The following is a 23,036-nucleotide window of genomic DNA, read 5'->3' on the forward strand; positions in this document are numbered from 1 at the left end:
TTGTGCATTTTTCAACGTGGTGGATTAAATCCTAATTATGCTTTTCTCATACTATCAAATGAAATTATTTTGCATTTCAAAAAATAAAATAAAATAAAATAACTGGTTAAATAAGTTTTTGGTCACTATAAATATAGTGAATTATTTTAGTCCTCATACAAAAGGTGACATGTTTTGGTCCATGTAGAAATTTTTAGCACGCAGTTTTAGACCCAGTTAAATTAAAATTTGTTTAATTATGCTTAAACTAATAAATTTTTGAATGATTTTTTACAGACATGTTAAAAACATTATAATAAATTATATGTAATGAATTAAATATGAATATTTCTAAACGTAAAAATTTCAAGATTAAACTAATGAAAATTTAGGCCTAAAAATCAAATTTTAAGCTAATTTTTTTGCGGAGGAACTTTATATAATTTTAATAAGTTTGTAAAAAATCATTCAAAAATTTAAAAGTTTAATTGTAATTAAATAAATTTTAATTTTTCAAGGGATATAAGTATGTGCTGAAAATTTTTATATGGAGCAAAACATGCCACTCTTTTAATTATAGAGATCAAAACTTATTTAACCCTAAAATAAAATAAGAGGGAGATGTGACATATGGATACATTATAAATACCTCATCTCTCTCTCTCTCTCTCTCTCTCTATATATATATATATATATATATATATATATATATATATATATATATATATATATATATATATATTAGAAGGGAAATCTGATAATATTTCAAAGAATAATAAAAATATGATTCAATTAACATCATACTCCTCAGTCGGATCCAATGAAATTATTATTGTTGGGATAATGTAGAAAGCACACAACAGATTTCCAAACATACACAGTTTAATTTAGCAGGGGAAAATTTGGATAATTAATTAATGGAAACTAGTGATAGTTTCCAAAAAATTGAGAAAAGAGTGAAACGTACATGAGTTTGGATTTTTTGCGTCAACGGAAGAAAGCAAAACAGAAGCATGGTAGAGAAATAGTGTAGGGGAGCATAATTTAGAGTTCACCGTGAGATAACTAACAATTAATTTCGGCCATTAGATCAAAACAAAATTAAAGTTCATGATTTGGAGTAACTCTTTAGACTCACTCTTGGAGTCAATGAATCTTCTCTCTCTCTCTCTCTCTCTCTCTCTCTCTCTCTCTCTCTCTCTCTCTCTATATATATATATATATATATATATATATATATATATATATATATATATAAACACACATACATTGTACACACACCCATGATTATAAATATTGATAGATCGTCGTTCGCACAAGATCTATCAATCTTCCGCTATCAAGAAAAGAATAGGTAATATTCCCTCGGATAAGGAAGTTCCTTACCAACCTTGAAATTCGAGGTTGGACTTCCATTGACAAAAGAGACATAGTGCTTGAATATTTTCAAATTAATAGTTTTTGACATAATCATGACTATAAAATATCATACTTATTATAAAAGCCAATTAGGTCAAGCAAATGCTTAACCCTAATTGCTTTTGTGTTTTCCCTCCCAAACACATCTCCTAGGTGTGTTATGCAAGCTTTGATACCATCATTTAATGCTGCTTTTAATGCTGATTTTCAAGTTTTCAAATTTGAATTTCCCTCCCAAGTGTGGACATGTCATCATTAAAGTCTCCTTGGTGTGTTATGCAAGCTTTGGTACCATCATTTAATGTTGATTTCAAGTTTTCAAATTTGAATTTCCCTCCCAAGTGTGGACATGTCATCATTGAAGTCTCCTTTGTGCTGCCAACTACTCAACTTAATACTTCATATTAATGTTTAAACTTCTCAAAGCTTCAGCTGGCTCTCTATATATAGAGGCCACACACATAGAAATCTTGCCACCCTCCTTCAATCCTTTTGTCTTGCCAAAATCAGCAGCATACTACCATGTCTTATAGTGAGTTTGAAACTTTATTTACACTTCATTGTTTGAAAGATGACATCCATTTCATTTAAGCATGTTGTTATTGAAGCATACCATTTTCGTCATAGCTACAACGAGGTTTTATGTTCTGGTGTATGTGTTGGTTTTTGTCTACATTAGTTATGGCATATGAAAAGTGTGAGCCTATATGTTGACAATATTTTTTGAAGTAGGAAATTTCTTTATATTATTCACATATTCAGATCATATAATATTGATGACTGTTTGTTTCTGTGATGTATTTTCTTATACTGCACTTTGTTTACAACGCTCTTTTTGCCGCTATTTAGACAAGTTTAATTGACCTTGCATGTTTTTATTATTTTTTAAAGTAGGAAAATTCTTTAGATTGATTCACATATGAAGGTCATATGCTAATGCTCTCCATTAGTTTCTGTGGAGTTTTTGTTTATTGACGCACTTCCTTTACATTGCTCTTTTTTGCCGCTGTTTAGAAAAGTTTAATTGACGTGTTTTTTTTAAGTAATAAATTTCTTTAGATCGATTCACATACTAAGGTCATATGATATTGTTGTTTGTTAGTTTATGTGTTTTTATTGTTTATTGATGCACTTCGTTTACAATGCTCTTTTTTCCGCTATTTAGAGAAGTTTAATTGACATTGCATGACTGATATAACTTATTTTCAAGACAAGGCTATATTAACCCCAAAGAATTCAATTGTCAAACAAATAAACGATTATATGTTGGATTTGATTCCAAGCGAAGCAAAAATGTATCTGAGTTATGATTCGCCGTTATCAACAAACCTAAATGGCGATGCAATTGATGTTGTCCACACTACTGAATTTCTCAACACAATTAATACACTTGGTCTTCCAAATTACAAACTCAGGTTAAAGGTTGGTGTTCCAGTGATGTTGTTAAGGAATATAGATCAAAGATCAGGATTATGCAATGGCACAAGATTAATCATAACTAGAATGGATAAATTTGTGCCTGAAGGAAAGGGCATATTTATTTTTTTATACCAAGATTATCTCTTACTCCTTCTGATGTCATGATACCTTTCAAATTTCAATTGAGACAATTTCCGATAGTTGTTTCTTTCGCAATGACTATTAACAAAAGTCAAGGACAGTCTCAGAAGAAAGTTGAGATATAGTTGCCAAGTCATGTGCTTTCACATGGTCAATTATATGTTGCAATATCAAGAGTTACCTCCAGAGATGGATTGAAGATGCTTACAACTGATGAAAATGTTCAAGATGCCAATGTGACTTCAAATGTAGTATATCCAAAAGTATTTCGTAATGTAAGATAAGTTGTGCAAAAAATCAATGATTTTTGTACGATATTTTGATTTTATTGCATTCCAATGGAAGCAACAAATTATATTACTGAAGTCACCATTATGCGACTAATATTTATCGTAATTGGAATTTTATAAAATATTACTTACAATTTTGATGTCTTCAAAAAAAAAATTACTTACATTGATTCAGTTATAACCAATTAACTTATTAATATAGGAAGGGACTAATAATCGTAACTTTAAACGCGCATGTGTAAGCTGGTAGGACCCGTGCGGAGCACGGGTCGATGGTCTAGTTGTTAAATAGTCAAAGAACACCACATCTTTCTCAATGGAAACAAACATAAATTTTATTTGAAGTTTGAACAATAAAAAAGTTGTCCAATATATGGTCAATTAGACAAAAAAAACTAAAAAAACCTATTAGACGAAAAAAAATGATAACATCGTCATATTGAATATCACTTTTACAAAACCTAATAGTTAAAATAGATTTACAAGATAAATTACGAAACCTAATAGTTAAAATGGATTTACATTATCTCTAATATTTCTTCATCATCAATCACTTCAACATTCTTCTAAAAAATATTGGAGGGTGGTGATGCAAATCGATCTGAGAATGATCTTGAAAAATTATCTGAATCAGTAGAATAACAACCATCGTCAAAATTTTATAAGATTTAGGATCATATATAAACATGGGAGGCAATCTAAAAATTCTACTCTTTTTTTCTTTCTTGATCTTCCACAATTTTTTTAAGCTTGCCATCTTCATTCTGGCCATAAATTCATTGACAAATACAAGAGGGTCGTTGGCAATTCTCTCATAACTACTTGACCAAATGCAGTTGTTTTCTTGAGCCTAGACAGTCGCAATTTTCAAAGTCCATGGTGTATATGGAGTAGAGGACACAGGGGGCATAAAATGGTTTAAGGAATCAAGGTGTTTGGAGTGCATGCACTAAAACTAAGATCAAAGGCTATTTATATAGTGATTGCATGAACCATTTTTCCCTTTCCCATTTTTTAATTTCCTCAGAACCACCTCAGCAAAAACATACTTCGAACTACTTAATCCAACGACATTAAAAATTCCTTTTGATGTCAGCAATTTAAATTGGTATTATTTAGTATTTTCTTAAAGCAATATTAATACACCCTTTTGATCTCAGCAGTTCAAATTTGTGTGATATGTTTTTCTTTTATAAGATTCTTAGTGACTGTAATACCACGTTGTCACATGGGTCATTGCTTGGTTGTCAAGTTACTACTTATCAGAAAGATAAACAATGAATGTTTCAAACATCTAAGACCTACATATGCAATATGCATATTTTTTTCATAAGTCTAAACAGTGGCAAAACTAGTGTAAATTTAAGAGATGGCTAAATATAAAGAAATGAAATATAATTTTAAATAGTATATACTATTACTTAATTAATATAAAAAAGACACTGTATAAAATATAAATTAAAGTAATAGAGTTATAAGATTGACTTGATAGTTATGGTGGGAGTTAAGGAGTAGAGTAGTAAGAGTGGTCTCGAGTACGATTGTCACCTCCAAAAAATACTAACAAACTAACAAGTTTCAAGTAGTCAAATTCATCAATAATTGATGTTTGTAGTAAATAAATAGCAATGTTTTTTCAATGTAACATGATTAAATTATTTTTAAGAAATCCGTGGTCCATTTAGTTTCAGACTTGTATTGACAATTTTTATTGATGATAAAACTCTTTGATTTGTAGTGATTTGACGTCTCAAAACAATGCAAGATGAATAAATCTATTTGTCAAGTCATACTCTTTTTTTACTTTCGATTTGTTTTTGTCAAGTAGTCTATCTAATAATTAGAAATTCATCTTTTAAGATGAATAAATAGTGAATTAATGATTCAAAATCTTGACCTTATATTGCAATGTTTTTGCCAACTAAACTACACTCACCGGAACTTAGACCATCCACAACAGAGCACCCAAAATTGGATGCTTAAATGGGTCCTCCGTATCTACATCATTAATTTTACTGTAATACTTAATAAGCACCAATTTTCTCCAACTCAGCACCTCAAAAGAAATTATTAAATAGGTCCCACAAATAATTCCATATCATTATATTTCAACAAAATTAATTTAATTTATTAAGATTTATTAAATAGGACCAACAAAAAATGAAGAGAGAGAGGGTGCTTCCATAGCCACCATTCTTCATAGGCACCAATATATTTTACTCCATAATGGAGGTGCCTATCTAACGTGGTGCTAAATAGGTTAAGCACCCACCATTGTTGATAGTCTTATACTCATTTTTTATTAATTAATAGTGTTGTATTTTTATATAATATATTTCAAAAGTTAATACAATTATAACTTATTTAAACTCATTTAATTTGTTTACTGAGTCAAGGGAGTTACTTTTTCCTTCACAACGTTTAAAATTTATTAGCTATTATTGTGGCTTTATTCTTGCATGATTCAGCCATTATTTGTTGCCATATAAAATGTTTTTTGACGTGAACAAATAAAATAGAGATGATGAGAAAAGCTCTTTTCTTTTTGCTATCCCTTGATCAGTAAAAAACGAGAACAACTCTTCTCTCAAATATAGTTTACTCTCCTCCCAAATATTTTAATCCTTGGGTTGCATCTCCTGTTTTTATCAGATTCAAGCTGTTCTGTCACCTCTGATGTGATTCATATCAGGGAAGAACATGTTGTATCCTGAGAGGATATGCGCTTATGAGGCGGATAAATCCTTAAGGACAGTGACTTTGTCACGCCTCATGTTATATAACGGTTTAGTGTTTGGCAGATTATCACTTTCATGGTTTCGTGTTTGTTCACTTCACCGTTACCGACGTCAAGTCACCGCAATCACCGCAATTTCAAGAAAGATAAGTTTACTTGTTATCCCTCTTGTTTATTCTCTTTAATATTTAATTGATGCTTTTATTTATATGATAGATTATTATTTGTAGAAATAATTTATTCCTAATTTCTACAACAAATAGAAACTTATTTCAAGTAGATAAATATTTATATTATGAGAGTAGTTAAAAAAATATATATCAACTTATGTAAAACATACACGGCGCACAAAGATAACATTACATAACATACTTTTATATCAAAAGATTAACAGAACATACAAAATTAATTTAGTTTGGCATTTCTTGGATACATGAAAGATAAATAATATTTATACAATAATTTTTGAATAATTTTTTGGGATAACTCTATCTCATATTCTTATCGTGTTTCTTTTCTATCTTCTCCTTCTCTCTTTACTGTTTTTGTCCAATAAAAAGAGAAAAACTATAACAAAAATTGTTTAAAATTAACTGTACAAATATCATTATTATATGTGTAAACATCCTCACAAACATACCCCACTCAAGAGTTATAAGAACGAACGTTCTTAATATACAAGTGACCATCCACTCAACTAGAGATACATAAACTCTCTACACGACCACCTAAGGTTTAAAATTAAGTAAAATATTATGATAAAAATTAAACATAGGTATATATATCAATAACAATAATTATTGATAAAAGAAAAGGACCCATATCTTTATCAATGGAAACAAACATAAATTTTATTTAAGTTTGAACAATAAAAAAGTTTTCCAGTAACACATATACGGTCAATAAGATGAAAAACCAAAATAAAAAAATCATATAAGACGAAAAAATTATAAAATCATCATATAGAATATCACTTTTACAAAAGAGATCGTAATAAGTTGTTTTGCATAAAATAAGTTGTTTTTTATAAGTTGTTTTTTAAAAAAGAGATTGTAATTGTAACACACCGTTTTCCCAACATAAAAATTTCATTTAAAATCAGAGTATTTTGATCACAACGGAATGTCACATACTTCATTTAAAATCATAAAATGGATAATAATAATTATCCTTCAAATTCAACATCATGAAAAATCTTAAACTATTGCAGCGGAAAATAGTTCAACATTTAAAAGTCTTGGCACGCAGGCCTTATTGAAAAATCTCATAAATTAGTTCATAAAAGAGACACGTAAGGAATAGAAGTAAAAGCAAGCCCCCATCTCGTTACGTATCAGAGCACCTAGACACCAACTGAGAGTCCACTCATGAACGCCTCTAATCTTTATTACCTGCACATTACCCACGGTCGAGGCAACATATACGCAGAAGGGGTGAGATTTCATAATCAATACATTAAGCATATAATCCAATAAAATGCATTTAACAACTTAAACATTAATAACATATCAACAATTAACAATTAGCATAATTTTTCATTACATAACAAATACAATCATCAATACCATTACTAATTTTCATCACAAATCATAATCAACTTAACACTCAACTTGACGACACAACTCATCCTTGACCATGCAACTCTATCAACTCAACAACAACTTAACAACACGACTCATCTTTGACCATGCAACTCTATCAACTCGACAACATCTTGACAACTTAAACATCATGAACCTCTTGATATGCAAATGCATGTGGTACCATTCAACAACAAAATGAGCATAATAGGCTCTTCAACGTGTGAGCACAAAGGCTGCCGGGCCTAAAGCCCCCAACTTTAATGAGCACAAAGGCTGCCGGGCCTAAAGCCCCCAACTTTAATGAGCATGCAATGAACTCGACTTCCAACAACTTAGACAACGACGTGTACAACTCATACGACTCATAATCATGGACAACTTCTTAAATTCCAACAACATAGACCGACTCATGCAACCTCAAGACACTAACAGTCGACAACAGAAAACAGCAGCAACATACAACAATTAACAACGCTTGAATGTGTTAACATTCACATAAAGAATTAATTACATCAATATAAATATCATAAAACATCATTATAGCATTCATGCTGCAACACTTCTAATTTCAGTTACCATAACAGACTTCTGGAGCTTATGAAAGCATCCTAAACAGCTCTCTAACTTACTTCTAAGGTCATCTCAAGACTACACGTGCGAAAGGATCGCATCGGGACAATTTTGGGCAACTAACAGCCTAACTCGCAGTGGCGAGTAACTTTGCTCGCAATGGCGAGCAAAGCGCACATTCTGGGATTCCTAAGGTCCTGCTCGCAATGGCGAACTATCTTGCTCGCAATGGCGAGCGATGGCTCCTAGCTCGCAATTGCGAGTGTTTTTGTTCGCAGTTGCGAGCGATGAATGTCAGTACGGCCAGAAACCTAAAAATCTCAACTTTTCACCTATTCTCATGTTTCTTTCATCCAATTAGCATCTAATTATCATCTTAGGCAATATCTAAGGTCTGTACACTAATTTTGCATCATTCTAACATCTTTTCATGGTTCAATCATCAAAATCGATCTTAACCCTAATTCCCAATTCTCACCAAAACTTAACCTAATCATGTTAAATTCATTCTACAGAATTACACCCTTAATAATATTGAAAATTAGTCTCACCCTTACCTGATATGAAGCTTTCGCACAACATAAAGAACTCTACGGCAATAACGCATCCAAGCAACTTAAAAAGGTCATGTCTTCTTTTCATAGAAACTCAAGAAGAAGTGCATCGGTTCCCCTTATTTTAATCTTCTATCACTCTTGATTTCCCATAACTGTGTTGCCGCCGCCACTAGTGTTGTTTCTCTCCTATATAATTTTGGGATTTGTTTTTGCGGCTATGAGAAGTACGGGTAAGGGACATATACATATATATATATCTTGGGAAGTCAATTGGTGAGAGTGGGCAACAAGTCACACAAAATTGACTTTCGTTTTTTCTTTCTTTCTTCTCAATATCATAAATATATATAATAATATAATTCCCCTAAAAAGGTTTAATAATATAATTGCCTAGAGCTATTTTAATAACACTTAATATTGTTACATTATGGAAAGTAATATTCACAAAATAGCCCCATATCTCAATATTTATTTTATTTCTCATATCTTATTTTATTAAATAATAAAATAAGTCTCAACACCTCATAACATCTCTAAAAATCACAACATCACATAAATCACATAATTTTCATATAAATCATATATCTCTCGTAAAATCACGTAAACCTCATAAATCACTTAAATTCATAAATCATATAAATATATTTCTAAATAATCAAATAATTTACGACGGGCGTTACAGTAATAAGCTGTTTTGTATAAGTTGTTTTTTAAAAAAGAAATTGTAATAAGCTGTTTTGTATAAAATAAGTTGTTTTTGAATAAGCTGTTTTTTTAACAAACAATTGATAAAGATAAATTATTTTTCATAAAAAATTATTCGCTTTGGTATTTTATTTTATGAAATTAAAAAAAATATATATATGGATGGATTGGACATCCATCCATGAAAAACTGAAAATGGATGGATTGGATGGATTTTATTTTTAATGGATTGGATTGGATTGTTTTAAATAAATTTAGTGGATTGTAAATGGTTATTTAGTGGATTGTAAATGGTTTAAATAAATTTAGTGGATTGTAAATGGTTAATGGATTTTTTTTTTATCCATCAATTTCCATCCAAACCATCCATTTGCCACCCCATTGATAATTTCCATCCAAACCATCCATTTGCCACCCCATTGATTTTATCCATCAATTTCCATCCAAACCATCCATTTGCCACCCCTATGAGGGGGTGCTGAACCCGCGACCTCAAGTACATTTGCCAAGCGCTTACCACTAGGTCAGACGAAAGTTAATGATATATCATGGCTTATATCATATATATAGAAACCTTAGGGGGTACCATGGCTCCCATGGGTCCCAAGAAAGATCCGCCATTGCTCATTGTCTTAAAGTTTTGAGTAAGAGTGTGATATATCTCTCTTAGAGGATCCTAAACGTTTAGCTCATTGCCACTCCAAGCACTCCTCAAGCTCTCCAACAACTTCCTCATACAAAAGAAGAAAACAACTTCCTCATACGAAAGAAGAAAAAAAAAGCAAGCTTGTGAAGTCACGTATTAAAGTAACTTTAATTTGTGTTAGCCAACCCTATTTCCCCTAAGCATCCTTTGTTTCCCCATTTCCCCAAGTTTCTAGTTTTATTTGGAACTATGAGGAAAATAAGAAAGAAAATTATAGTAAAGAGAAACAAAACAAAAAACAAAAGTTGTCTCCTAAACCTAAGCCCTTAAAGATTTGAAGGGCCATTAAATTGAGTCGACGATCAAAGGAAACAAAAAGAAGGAAAATATGGTGACGATAATTTTGTCACCTATAATGAGAAAAGTTGTGTAAAGTAACAAAGCTGAATTAAAAGTAACAAGTGTTTTTTGGTTGTCTTTTTTGAAATAATAAATGGAGGTCATTTTAAAAGATTAAAGATAACATTTTGCTTTATATCTTTTTCCCCGTTTAAATTTTTCTTTTTGAAAAATTCAAATATCCAAATAATTAAAATAAAAGAAAATTGTTTTTTGCATTCTCAATTTCAAATTCCTGGAGAAAGAAAACTACACTACTATTATATGTTGTCGTGGGATGAAGGTGTAGAGTATAAAGAGAAGGTTGACAAGTTATGGTTCCTATTTTAAAGCAAGGATATTTGTACGATTATTTTGTGACACTTTTTGGACAACTCTCTCTCATATTCACATGATGCTTTTATCCTCTCTTCCTTTTTCTCTCTATATTGTATTTGACCACTAAGAATAGAGAAAAATAATATTAACACAAAAGTTGTTATCAAATAGTTGTATAAATATCATTATTCTTATTAAAATCGTCAAGAGCGAGATGACTAAAAGAGGGGGATGCTAATACAAGGTATTTCCATGCTTGAGCGTATTTCAAAAAAAATATAACCAAATATGATAAAGTAAATATATAAAATAAAAAATTTAGAGAAAAATAAATATACAGTTAAGTGTTAAGCGTTAACGTTAATGTTCGTCTTAGACACTAAAAATAACAAGGATGATAATAAACCAATTCAACACAATGTTTGAAGTTTCAACATGAGTAACAACAAGAACAACAACAACAACAGCCAAGCCTTATCCCACTAAGTGGGGTCGACTACATGGATCAAATGACGCCATAGTGTTTTATCATATACCATATTTGGATCCCACTAAGTTTCAACATGAGTAACACACAACTAGGAAAAATTAGCAGATAAGAGTTGTGGTCGATATATAGTTCCGACGTGAGGACAGCTACTGGTTTCAAAATATAAGTCTCCAAAGGTATGTTTTTTAACTTTAAAATTGTGTTAATCCAAGCAATCCATGTTTTGTATAAGATATTATAACTATGATTTCAATATAGTTAGGGCTTTTTATAACAAAAAGTTAGTTAACCAATATAAAAAGTTTGATTCAGAGATAGCCTAAAAGTTATGTTTAATGATAGTCGTGATCCAAGCACTTTGATTAGACTTAATGAGATCTTAAACTATGTTAATGGGAGGTTTAGGACTTCGTACTTTAAATCCACTATGGTAGGACAAGTTATTGTGCTTCCATTCCTAGGCGTTTTTGAGCTACATTTCTTTATAATTCTCAATTCATGCTGAATGCTCTTCTAGGTGAAACTTGGATTATTACCCTATTTAGCATTACAAAAAGGAAATGGAAAGTTTCTAGCTTTTAGAACTATGTAAACAAGACAATACTTATCCACATGAAGATTTTTCTCATAAGCTAAATAAGTAGGGATGTAAACGGAGCAGACGTAAATAATAGTCCCTCGCTACCCACCCACCATCTCACCCCGAAGCTGCCGCTAAATAAGTATGGATGTTAACGAGGCGGGGGCGAGGAGTATTCCCCCACTCCTCATCCCTATCACCCAAAATGCCCTTACCATGTCCATATCTCTCGTCCTAGGGAATTTTTCATTCTTTTCCCCATCTCCACAAACCCTGCAATCACTCCGGGGACCTTATAAGCATTAAATAACGAACCAAATTTCTATCATTTTTAATCAAATATGGAGTAAAGAATATTAAAATTTAACCCACAAATGTTTATAAACATATTTTGCGAAAAGACAGATAAATATAACATTTAAAACATTTGTGTATACACATAATAGTGTATTTTAGTAAATTGCTCGGGGACATAGTTTTTGTGGGACGGGGAGTATGAACCCCATCCAAAAGATCCCATAGCAAGACTTTTTCCTCGTCGTTGTAAGGATCCCTTGACTCAGATGCAAGATTAAGTTAGTGTAAATGAGTAAGGGTCAAGTTCATTCATTTTTGCATCCACGTCGGTGTGAATGAGCAAGTGTTAAATTTATTCATTTTCGTTGTGTACAATAGAGGCAGTGAGAAAAGTACTCCCTACACTCCAAAATAACTTACTTTTTTATACAGTAGTACAATATAATGTTAGATTATTTTTATGTCCTTCTTTGAAATTTGATCGTGAAAACATCTATGTCAAAAAATAAGAAAATCATATATGACAACAAAAGTTAGAAATGAAATCATCATATAGAATATCATTTACAAAATCTAATAGTTGAAATAGATTTACAAGTTAATTATACTAAATCTTTGAACAACTATGTATCATAACTCACAAGGAAAAAAAAAATAGGAGACCAATTTAAGGAACTCAATTAATTAATTACATACGTTTCTACTAGCTCTCTCATTGTTTAGCCCAATATTTCCTCACCATTTATGACTTCAAAATTCTTCTGTAAAGTCTTGGAGGATGGTGCGGCAAATCGGGCTGTGAATGACCTTGAAAAATCATCAAGATCAGTGAAATAACAACCATCATCAAAATTTTGTAAGTATGAGCTAGAATCATATCGAAACACGGGTGAAGATGATGTAAATATTCTCCTTTTCTTTTCTTTCTTGATTTTCTTCCACAAATTTTTTAAGCTTGATATCTTCATTCTTGCCATAAGTTCATTGACACATTCAATAGGATCATTTCCAATTCTCTCATAACTTGACCAAATGCAGTTGTTTCTTGAGCCTAAACAGTCGCAATTTTCAAGGTCCATGGTGTATGAAGTAGAGGACATAGGAGGCATAAAATGGTTTAAGGAATCAAGTTGTTTGGAGAGCATATGCTCTAAAACTAAGACCAAAGGCTATTTATATAGTGATGGCATGAACCACTTGCCTTTCCCTTTTTTCAATTTTCCTCATCACCACCTCAGCAAAGCACATACTTTGAGCTAGATATTACCAAGAAAATGAAAAGGAAAAAAGATTGGATAATCCAGCAACATTTAAAATTCCTTTTGATTTATTTTTTTAAGGATTAAAATTCCATTTGATGTCAGCAATTCAAATTGGTATTACATGTTTTTTAAAGCAAAACTAAAAATCCCTTTTGAAGTCAGCAATTCAAATTTGTATTATATATGCTTTTTTATTAAAGATTCTTAGTGACTGTAATACCACTTAGTCATGGGTCATGGCATAGTTGTCAAGTTACTTTGGAGAAACACACACCGTGTCTAAACAGTGGCCATACTATACTACTAGCATAAAATAAATTTCTTAGAATAATTTGTATTTATATAAAATATAAAGTAAAGTAAACACAAAGGAAATAAAAACTGATAATAATTTTTAGGAGAGTTGAGTTCTACGGCGCTTCAAGAAGTCAAATTTATCAATATTTGACGTTTTAACTAAATTTGTCAACAATATCATTTTCAAAATAAACTATTAAATCTCGCCTTGAAATTTTTTATTGTAGAAAAAACTCTCTGAAATCATGATAAAGACTCTCGAAGTGTTAAAACATGAATAATACATTTACCAATCAAGTGATCCTTCTTTTTTTTACAAAAGAAAATAATAGATTTATTTGAGTAGCTAATATACATTATAGTATCAGGGTAACTAAGTATAAAATTATTTCAGCTTATGGAAAGAAAAGAATTAGGATAGCCAAGACTACCTCATATAACCCCTACCTCATATAAGGCTACTTACCATGTGTCCAAGGATAGTAGGTATAATAAACACAAATAAGTTGCATTAGGAATCATAGAACATAAAAAATTAATGTAATTTGGCATTTCTTGCATGTCCATGGACATCCTAACAAACCTACACCACTTAGAGCTATAAGAATGATAAACTCGTTTATCATATATTCATATAGAACAAGTGACCATCCACTCATTTAAGGATACATCAACCCTCTATGTGATCACGCAAGATTTATATGGTCTGCCGGTAATAGTTTTTGAATTTTTGGGGCCCAAGAACTATGCAACAATTTGAGGAATTTTTATTGTATTTAGGTGCACAGTTATTTTGGTTCATTGTAACTTTGTAACGTCACCGTGCATGCATGCATAAACAAACATTGATTGGTGCTTAAGAGTGCAATTTTATGACATAAGTTTAATATTTTTTTTTCTTATCTGTTTTTAACCGTTTGCTCCTACTAGACATGCTTGTGAAGTCATGCATTAAAGTATTTGCTTTGTCTCACCCAACATTCTTTTCCATCATCATCCATTTTTCCCCCACGTTTCTAGTTTTGTTTCGAACTATGGTAAAATAAAATGAAGATTATAGTAAAAGTGAAATGATCCTTTCATATAAAAAATAGTTGTCTACTAATCCCTCAAAGGTTTGTGGGCCATTAGATTGTGTCGACGTTAAAGGAAATAAAAAGGAAAAAGAAAAAAGAAAAGAAAAAAGGATGCAGTGATGATATAATCTTGTCACCTTTTATGTGAAATGTTGTGCAAGTAACACAGCTAAAAGTAACAACAACTGGATGAGTCAAAAATAATAAAAGTAACAAGTGGATGTCCTTTTTGAAATAATAAGTGGAAGTCATTTTAAGAGATTAAAGATGACATTTTTTTTAAATTATCTTTTTCCCCGTTTACATTTTTCTTTTTAGAAAATTCATATATTCAAATAATTAAGATAGAAGAAAAAAAAAATTCTCCATTCTCAAGTTCATAATTCATCTTGTTTCAGGTTGTTTTTGTCCTTTTTCAGCATTGTTAATGTAAACATTTTTTTTTTTGAAATAATTGTTAATGTAAACTTTGATGCAGTGAAATTATGCATAATGAAATAAGTACAATAGTTAGGACTACCATCTTTTGTATACTGAAAAAAATTATACACCGACAATGTATATAAATTAAACTCTTAATATATTTCAAACTTGCGATATATTGTATGTATCGAGATGTATACATATTGATCGATGGGGACTACCATCTTTTGCGCTTTGCACCATGGTTGCATTGCAGAACATTTGCAGAATCAGTCCTTCGCCTTTTATCATTCAAAGCATAAACAGTCTTAGTACAAGATAAGCAGATTAAATGATTAATTGACGAATAGTGCAATATCAAGTTATCCAAAGAGATTGTTATACGACCTCACCAAGGCCAGGTCTATAACTCTTAAGCTTTACCTTTTCAACACAATGGCTATGCACAATGGTATGGTTTTTTGTATTCACCAAAACCTCACATGATAGTTTTACCTATTAAAACATGAAAAACAAAATCCAAGTTATTTGGAAAGTGATAAAGGAAAAAAATGGAGGAGTTGAAATTTTTCCATGTTAATAATAAAAGAATGAAATTGGTCTATAAAGGACACATATCACTACGATCGTTGCACAATATAGCGACTATAAAGGATCAACACCGATAGAAGTTGTGAGCTTGTGATTTTTTTTTGTGGTGTCTGGGAGTTCGAACCTCAAACCTTGCATATATTATGCATTGTCCCAACCAACTGAGTTAAGCTCACGGGACAGTTGTGAGCTTGTGATTACTACAGAATTGAGCATTCCCACTCAATGTCTCTTTCTTTTTAATCATCTCCCATTTCTTATGGCTCAGCAAAACTATTCAAGGTGGAGATCCAAATCCATTGAAATGAGAATTGATTTTAACACTAGAGAAGCTTAGATAATCAAGAGCATTTCATGGTTAGATCTAACACTCTAAATGCTCTAGAGTCTAGAATAATTTTAATTGAATCAATCTATTTTTTTATTTATATAAGCAATCAATCTAATTTCAAATTACAGAATTCTATTTATTTTTTATTGACAAAGTAAATTCAAATATGATATTACTTACATAATTTTCCTTTTCACTTGTACCATCAAACGGTGGTATACACTACTAAAAATTTAGTGACCGAATTATTTTAGTCATGCGGTTGATTCATCAACCGAATTTTAAAATCGGTTACTAAATGACCTAGCGATCTATTTGGTGTCCGGTTTGCAAAATGCCTTCAAACCACCGGTTGCTAATAATGTTAACGGCCAATTTAGCGACCAATTTGGCCTTTTCACTTGTTTAGTCGGTCTCTAAATCGGTCACTAAATCGGTCACTAAATCGGTCGATATGGCTTTATTTTGGAATATGTAATTAATTGAAGGATGATGAAAATAATATTATAATACCTTGAAAATATTAGGGAAGTGAAAGGTAAAAAGTCCAAGATTTCCCACAACTTCAACAGCAGTATGAAAATGAACCCTAGCCTTAGCAAGATCCTGCATCAAATGTGCCACATCTGCAGAAGGAAGTCCCCCAAACTCAAGCTCCCCAAACACATGTTCTGAACCCCAACCCTTCACGTGCCAACCCCTAGTTTCCACGTGACCAAGCTTATGCCCACGATACTTGATGCCAACATCAACCTCATCTAGTTGCATCCAGTACAAAACCTTGTTGTGAATTTTAACGGTTGCTGATAATGACACATCAGCACTTAACGGTGGTAACGGGTGAACTTTTGCTCGTTTGACTATTAAATTTTCCATTTCAATTTCTGGGTTTAATGGCCATAGGAAAAACAACGCCGTTATACACAATGTTAGAAACACTATCCATAATAGGAAGACACAGCATCGTGGTATAACGAGGTAGTTTTGGGTGTCTTGTTTTGAGTATGTCATTGGATTTTTTTTTATTAGTTAGATGAGATTTGAGTATGAGAAGATTACTAAAAGGTGAGTGGTTTTGATTTGATGAGCAACATTGTAAGTATTGAGTTGGAAATGAGTAGTGAATAACATTACGTAGATGAAGGGTTTTGCATGGTTTGGCTTTTGCGTGGGAAATTTTGGGGGTGGTTTCCTATTTTGTACATTACTTGTGTATGTGTCGTGTGTCTTTTTGTGGGGTAAGATATTATTGATAAGCTTGCTACAATATGTACAACATATATCAAGTAATGTGACCTTCAATCCAAACATACTTGACAGTATCAAACTTTTATTTTTTATGGTGATCGAATCTAGTAATGTTCGTTCTCTTTTGTTTTTGGTATTTTGCTACGTAAATACTTATTGGATGGTACTTTTTTTTTTTTGAGGGATTATTGGATGGTACTTGAAATACACGGTTGAGAGACTATTAAAGGTAAGATTTTTTTATTAGATCTATAGTAGATTGAGATTTATGGTTTTGAAATTTTAAATATTTGAGCGATCATCTAACATTTGATGCAGTTACATTACGACTGACTGAAAATCACACTGCAATTACGGTGTGATGTCATTGCGGAACCAAATGAACGTGTCAATTATGAAATCGACAAATAATGAGCTAACAACAAATCTACAGTGCAGATGATTCATGAAAGCACAACTTACAAGCCTAAGCATCACTCCAATGATTATGCAATAACAGTGCAGATGATTCATGAATCCAAGTGAATAATCATACACATTTCACAAAAATCAATAATTGAATATTTCTGAACTCTCCCTAGTTAGAATATCAGTTCAAACTACATGACAATACACGCATCAGTTTGAGAATCAGACGGTGGAAAATAACAACATCATCACTAGAAAAGAAGAAAGAATGAAACCAACTTGGATAGTAAGACCATCTCCCAAAGGAGCAGAGTATGAAGCACTTTTGGAACATTCACTGATGTGTTTTTTGTTCTCAAAAGGAACATTCAATGTTACATTAACTATTTTGTGTCAATTATACCTTCACTGTATGAATTATTTTAAACTTACATCAATTAAGTGAGCCAATAAAAGGTGTGACTATCAGTTACTAGTTGCAGCAAATTAAACTATGTCAATTTCCAATTTTCACTTCATTCTCCTCCAGCGGAAGCTTGAACGCTACCTTTTTTCATCAAGCATTTTGTTTGACTTCTCATTTTCAATGGGACTGATGCAATATACACGGGATCCAATATGTTTCACTTGTAGACCAGCTTTCTCACAACCATTGAAGAAAATCGATTCGTCTTCCTTTCCAATTCTACGTCTCCAGCTCATCAGAAAAGCTGGCCAAGGCAACGCTACACCTCCTGCAAGCACAAGAACAAGTAAAAGTGCAATCTTGAGCAGTGTTTTCAATCGTGAATTGCAGAAAATAGCACTTTGTTCAAATTCCACTGCACTACAGTGCTATAGCATCACTAAATAGAGTATCACAACATAACAACAAATTTTTCAAATTCGACTACGCTTAAAATAGACAATGTTAGAAGGGTCTCGAGCAAGTTACCATGAGTCTCATCATTCCCAGTCGGAGAAACGGGAGCCCTATCACTGTGCTTGTAACTTTTGAGAAGAAATGAAATCGTCTGTATCAGATTCGGATACTGTTTCACATCTACAAACATTTGATTTGAGAGAGAAATTTGTCAGAAAATATAAATAAATGTTTAAATTACAAAGGTCTCTCTCTTATTTTTAATATTTATACTCTCCTTGTTTGAAATATAAACATGTATTACAGTTTAATCTATTTCAACATAAACGGGCCTTTTGATCTTTAATGTATGACAACATTCCAACAAAAATTTACTTTTGTGGAACTTTCAATATCATTGGCAACTACTGTTGAAATTTTGTTATTGATTTTAAGATTATATTTTACAAGCTTCAGAACTTTGCAATATTATTTATATCATATTCTATTATTCCATAGTTTAAGCCTACTTCTAGTATGTATTAATATGATGTTAAGAAAATATCTTAATCATTGAAATATATGGGAATTGCACTCCCCTCACTGAGGTATGCTCAAATACCATATGCACCCCCCTCTTCGATTTTTCAATCAAACACCCACCACCCTTATTTGTTGGAGAAATTACACTCACCTTCCCTTAGGTTTGTTTAAATGGCACACACCTCCCCTGAGATATGTCTAAATGACACATATACTCTCTCTTCCGCGCGGGTGAGTATAATTCAGGAGAGGCAAGTGTCTTTTACAAAATAGAGAAGGGGTGTGTGTGTGTCATTTAGACACATCTCATGGGATGAGGGCAATTTTCACTTGGAATATTAGTAATGATTAATTTCACTGATGTTATTCTGGGAAGCCATTTGTTAAGTACTAATAACCAACTCAGCAGAGAACTCAGATATTTCAAATGGAATTTGCTTTTATTTCTTATGATTTAGTATTTCATATGTTTCAATGTGCAAGAAAAATTCGAGGTAGTTGAACTGATTTAAGACCAATAATGACTGAACTATTCCCTAATGGATAAATTCTCTGTTTTTTGTTTTCTTTTGAAGAAGCTAAACTAGCCCACCGAAATTGATAAATTCTATTAGTTGTAATGAACTAACATTTTATTAAGAGGGAAAATGGGTAACAGAGACAGTAAATTAGAAGATAATAATCTTACACAATAAGATGTCACTCGCAATTATCAGGTCCCAATCAGGGTCAGAATTTGGAAACTTGTCTCCCCAAGTGTCTGAAAACAGAAACACATTTAGTACTTCTAGAACAGAAAGTAATATGAGAATAAATAGTAAAACAAAGTTTAAATTAAATGATATAAAATTAGAGAGAAATGTGAGTCTGAACAAGCAAATATTTACATTATGTACCGTAGGGTCCGTTTGATTTGTAAAAATATTGTTATGGACGGAACAAAAATAGTTGTTTCATGTTTGGTTGGAGAAGTGACAATCAGCATCTATGTGTATGAGCAGCAAAAGATGACTAGATGATTTGAAAGAATACTCACGTTTTATATGAGGAATGACAGGTAAATCATTTGCACCACAGTTGTGAGCTATGTTCTCCATTATTTCTTGATCATCATAGTCTGAAGTTGTAATATCAAGATTATATGATTTTCGAAGAAATATGGCCAAAGCACCTGTGCCACTGATATGGATGCAACACAAGCAAGAAAAAACATGAAATCAAATTTCCGAAATTAAAATCTGCAAAGGATATGAAATCATATAACATGAAATAGATCATTTTTTTATGCTGGATATTTTGACGTATTGGCTAATAAATTATACAGAAAAAATATAGTAGCAACTAAGCTCATTAATTTTCAGATGAATACATCTCATGGTAATAGAAATACTTGCATTTATTTGATGACCAATGGGGCCAATGCTCCATCTCTAACTATGAACCTGTTTATATATTTCTACAAGAGATTGCAGCTAAGTGTTCTATTCAAGAAGAAAAACGTACAACCAAGAGCGGTTATTGATAGATGCACACACAAGTGACATAGGATCGAGTTAAGATATAAAAAAGGGTTGCGAATTATAGCTTATATAAATTAAAGGATGTGTGAGTAATTAAAATACCTCCCCAACTCAATGGTACGCCGTCCTTCAATGCATGATCTGTGTTGAACTAACCATTCTGCAAATGCAAAAGTTCCTGGCCAGAGCAAATTAGCATTCAGTTGATGAAAGGAAAATTCTCGGATAATCAGTTCCTGCATAGAAGATAATGGCATAAAGAACTTCAGAATGATGAAATGTTGATGACAGTGTTGTCAATCGTGGATCAAAACAAAATAGTGGTTTGTTCGAAATTTCAAATTTTGCAACACAATAGTGCTATAGCGCCGCAATAACTGCTATTTGACAACATTTTGCATAAATAACATATCGCAGAACAATAGCCATTTGTTCGAATTCCACTACACTATAGCGCTATAGTGCTGATATAGCCTCTACTTAACAACACTAGTTAACAAAACCTCAAGCACAAGAAGCATTGAAGTTTAGAAATGTGTCATGTCCTGTCAAAGGGAATTCATGGAACTAGCGTGTCTAACATGAACAACATGACAGACAAATGAATGTCCCAAATTATCAACAAAAACAACAAAAGCAAATGGCAACAAAAACAGACAGCCATACACATAAAACACAGTTGAAAAAAACTGCAATCTAATATACCATGTCAAATTATTTGATCCAATAATAAGATCCACTTGGTGGATTGATGTAGTTGACCATAGGCGAACACAACAATCTTACATTATTCTTCCAGAAGCAGAGAATAGAAGCATACTATGGCACGTGATTATTTAATATATCTGACCACTAGACATTACAATTTTACTTTGATTATAACCTAATTTGAGATATTAGAAAAGCTTGTAATTGTAATGATGGCATCTTTGTTTCTATTCCTTTATTCTGATACTTAGAAAGCAAGTGAATACTACCAATCTTTACTTCCCTTGTTTTCAGCCCAACCAAGTTTACCTAATATTTTAGAAAAATGGGTGGGTTGCCTAAAAACGTTTGTATTTTGTAACACTAAGTATGTGTTTGTTTTGGCGTTTCACCACTGCTACCATGCGTTTGAGAGCCTTGTGAATTGATAATAGAGATGGTACAAAATGTAGGATCTCTCCAAACGCGCGTTTACAACAAATCCATCGCCAATACAAACATAAGCTAAGATCTTTCTAATTGGAATGAACTGAAGTCGTTTTTGTTTGTATTCCTTTATTTTGAAACTCATCAAGCAAGTGAATACTACCAATCTTTACTTCCCTTATTTTCATCTGAAGTCCCAACCAAGTTCACCTAATCTTTTTGACTAAGAATGTGTGCTGTGCTAAGATCTTTAAAAGAAAACTGCTAGTTAGCTTTTAAAATATTCAACTCCGCATCATACAAATTTCCTACCAAGTGGGGTGCATGGTAGAACACATTCTTCTTAACACATGAAATTGCATTTCCGTTGAGGCAACATTACAATCAAGGTTTTCTTTGCAATAACACGGCTGCAATTAAAGCAGAATCAACCCGCATTTAATTGCAATTCTCTGAAATAGTAAAGATCACAACGTCACCGTGACACATACCACACCACAATCACGATTAAAAACATTGATTACAATCTCAATTTTGGTCTATCAATAATAATACCCATTTTCAATTGTAAACTCAACTTGTGCTCAAAAGAAAGTGAACATCACAGCAATTAAGCTAAATCCTTAAAATTGTAATCCTAAAATATTGAATTGAATAGCCCCAAATAATGGCGATTGAAGATATTAAAAATGAAAACTTTACATTACCATTCCAGGGAACTGATGCTTCCTTTCAACATAGGTTTCATGAGTCTCAGCGTTTTCCTCATCTGCATTCAGAAACATAATTTGTCAACATAGGGATGAAAGAAGAAGCATAGAGAGAAAGTAGTACCTTTGGTATGAATGTCATCGTCATCATCTTCTTCGGAGAAGAGGGATGAAGTAGAGAAGAGAGCTATGTCCATTTCTTAGTTCCTTTCTTGTCAATCTCAGTCACCAACTCTCGAATTGGATGTAGTGGTTTTTTTTTTTTTTTTACTAATGGAATTCGATTTAGTCCTTGAGGTATTTAAAATTTCTTTTGGAATTTTTTTTGTTATAATTTGGATTTTTGACCATGAAATTGCATTTTTTAGTTTAAAAGTGGTGATTTTTTTCATTAAAAGTGATATTTTTTTTTTTTTACTTTCTCTTCAAATTCATCATTATTGGACCAAAAATCACAATTTTTTAAGTTACGTCGGATATTGCAATAATATGTGAAACTAAGTTGAAATTTGGAGCCTAACT

General features: G+C 31.9%; 2 protein-coding genes across 2 annotated transcripts; both read right to left on the bottom strand.

The window, feature by feature from the left end:
* Positions 1-15,265: 15,265 nt before the first annotated feature.
* LOC146926132 (uncharacterized) lies at positions 15,266-17,222 on the bottom strand. The gene is made up of 3 exons (XM_085758521.1): positions 16,624-17,222; positions 15,612-15,683; positions 15,266-15,469 (listed from the first exon to the last, which is right to left on the bottom strand). The coding sequence occupies exons 1-3, from the start codon at positions 17,119-17,121 to the stop codon at positions 15,458-15,460; spliced, it is 582 nt and encodes a 193-aa protein (XP_085614647.1). The 5' UTR covers positions 17,122-17,222; the 3' UTR covers positions 15,266-15,457.
* Positions 17,223-18,140: 918 nt separating this feature from the next.
* Positions 18,141-22,751, bottom strand: LOC146926133 (S-adenosyl-L-methionine-dependent methyltransferases superfamily protein). Its single transcript, XM_085758523.1, is given in 8 exon segments — positions 18,141-18,332; positions 18,334-18,500; positions 18,701-18,808; positions 19,839-19,910; positions 20,187-20,329; positions 20,773-20,906; positions 22,512-22,573; positions 22,639-22,751. Coding segments are annotated over 8 exon segments (810 nt in total). The 5' UTR covers positions 22,712-22,751; the 3' UTR covers positions 18,141-18,281.
* Between the last annotated feature and the right edge of the window lie 285 nt (positions 22,752-23,036).

Source organism: Medicago sativa, chromosome 4 (genome assembly GCF_051527215.1).
Source record: "Medicago sativa cultivar Bolivia chromosome 4, Bolivia_mono, whole genome shotgun sequence".
NCBI classification, from domain to species: domain Eukaryota; kingdom Viridiplantae; phylum Streptophyta; class Magnoliopsida; order Fabales; family Fabaceae; genus Medicago; species Medicago sativa.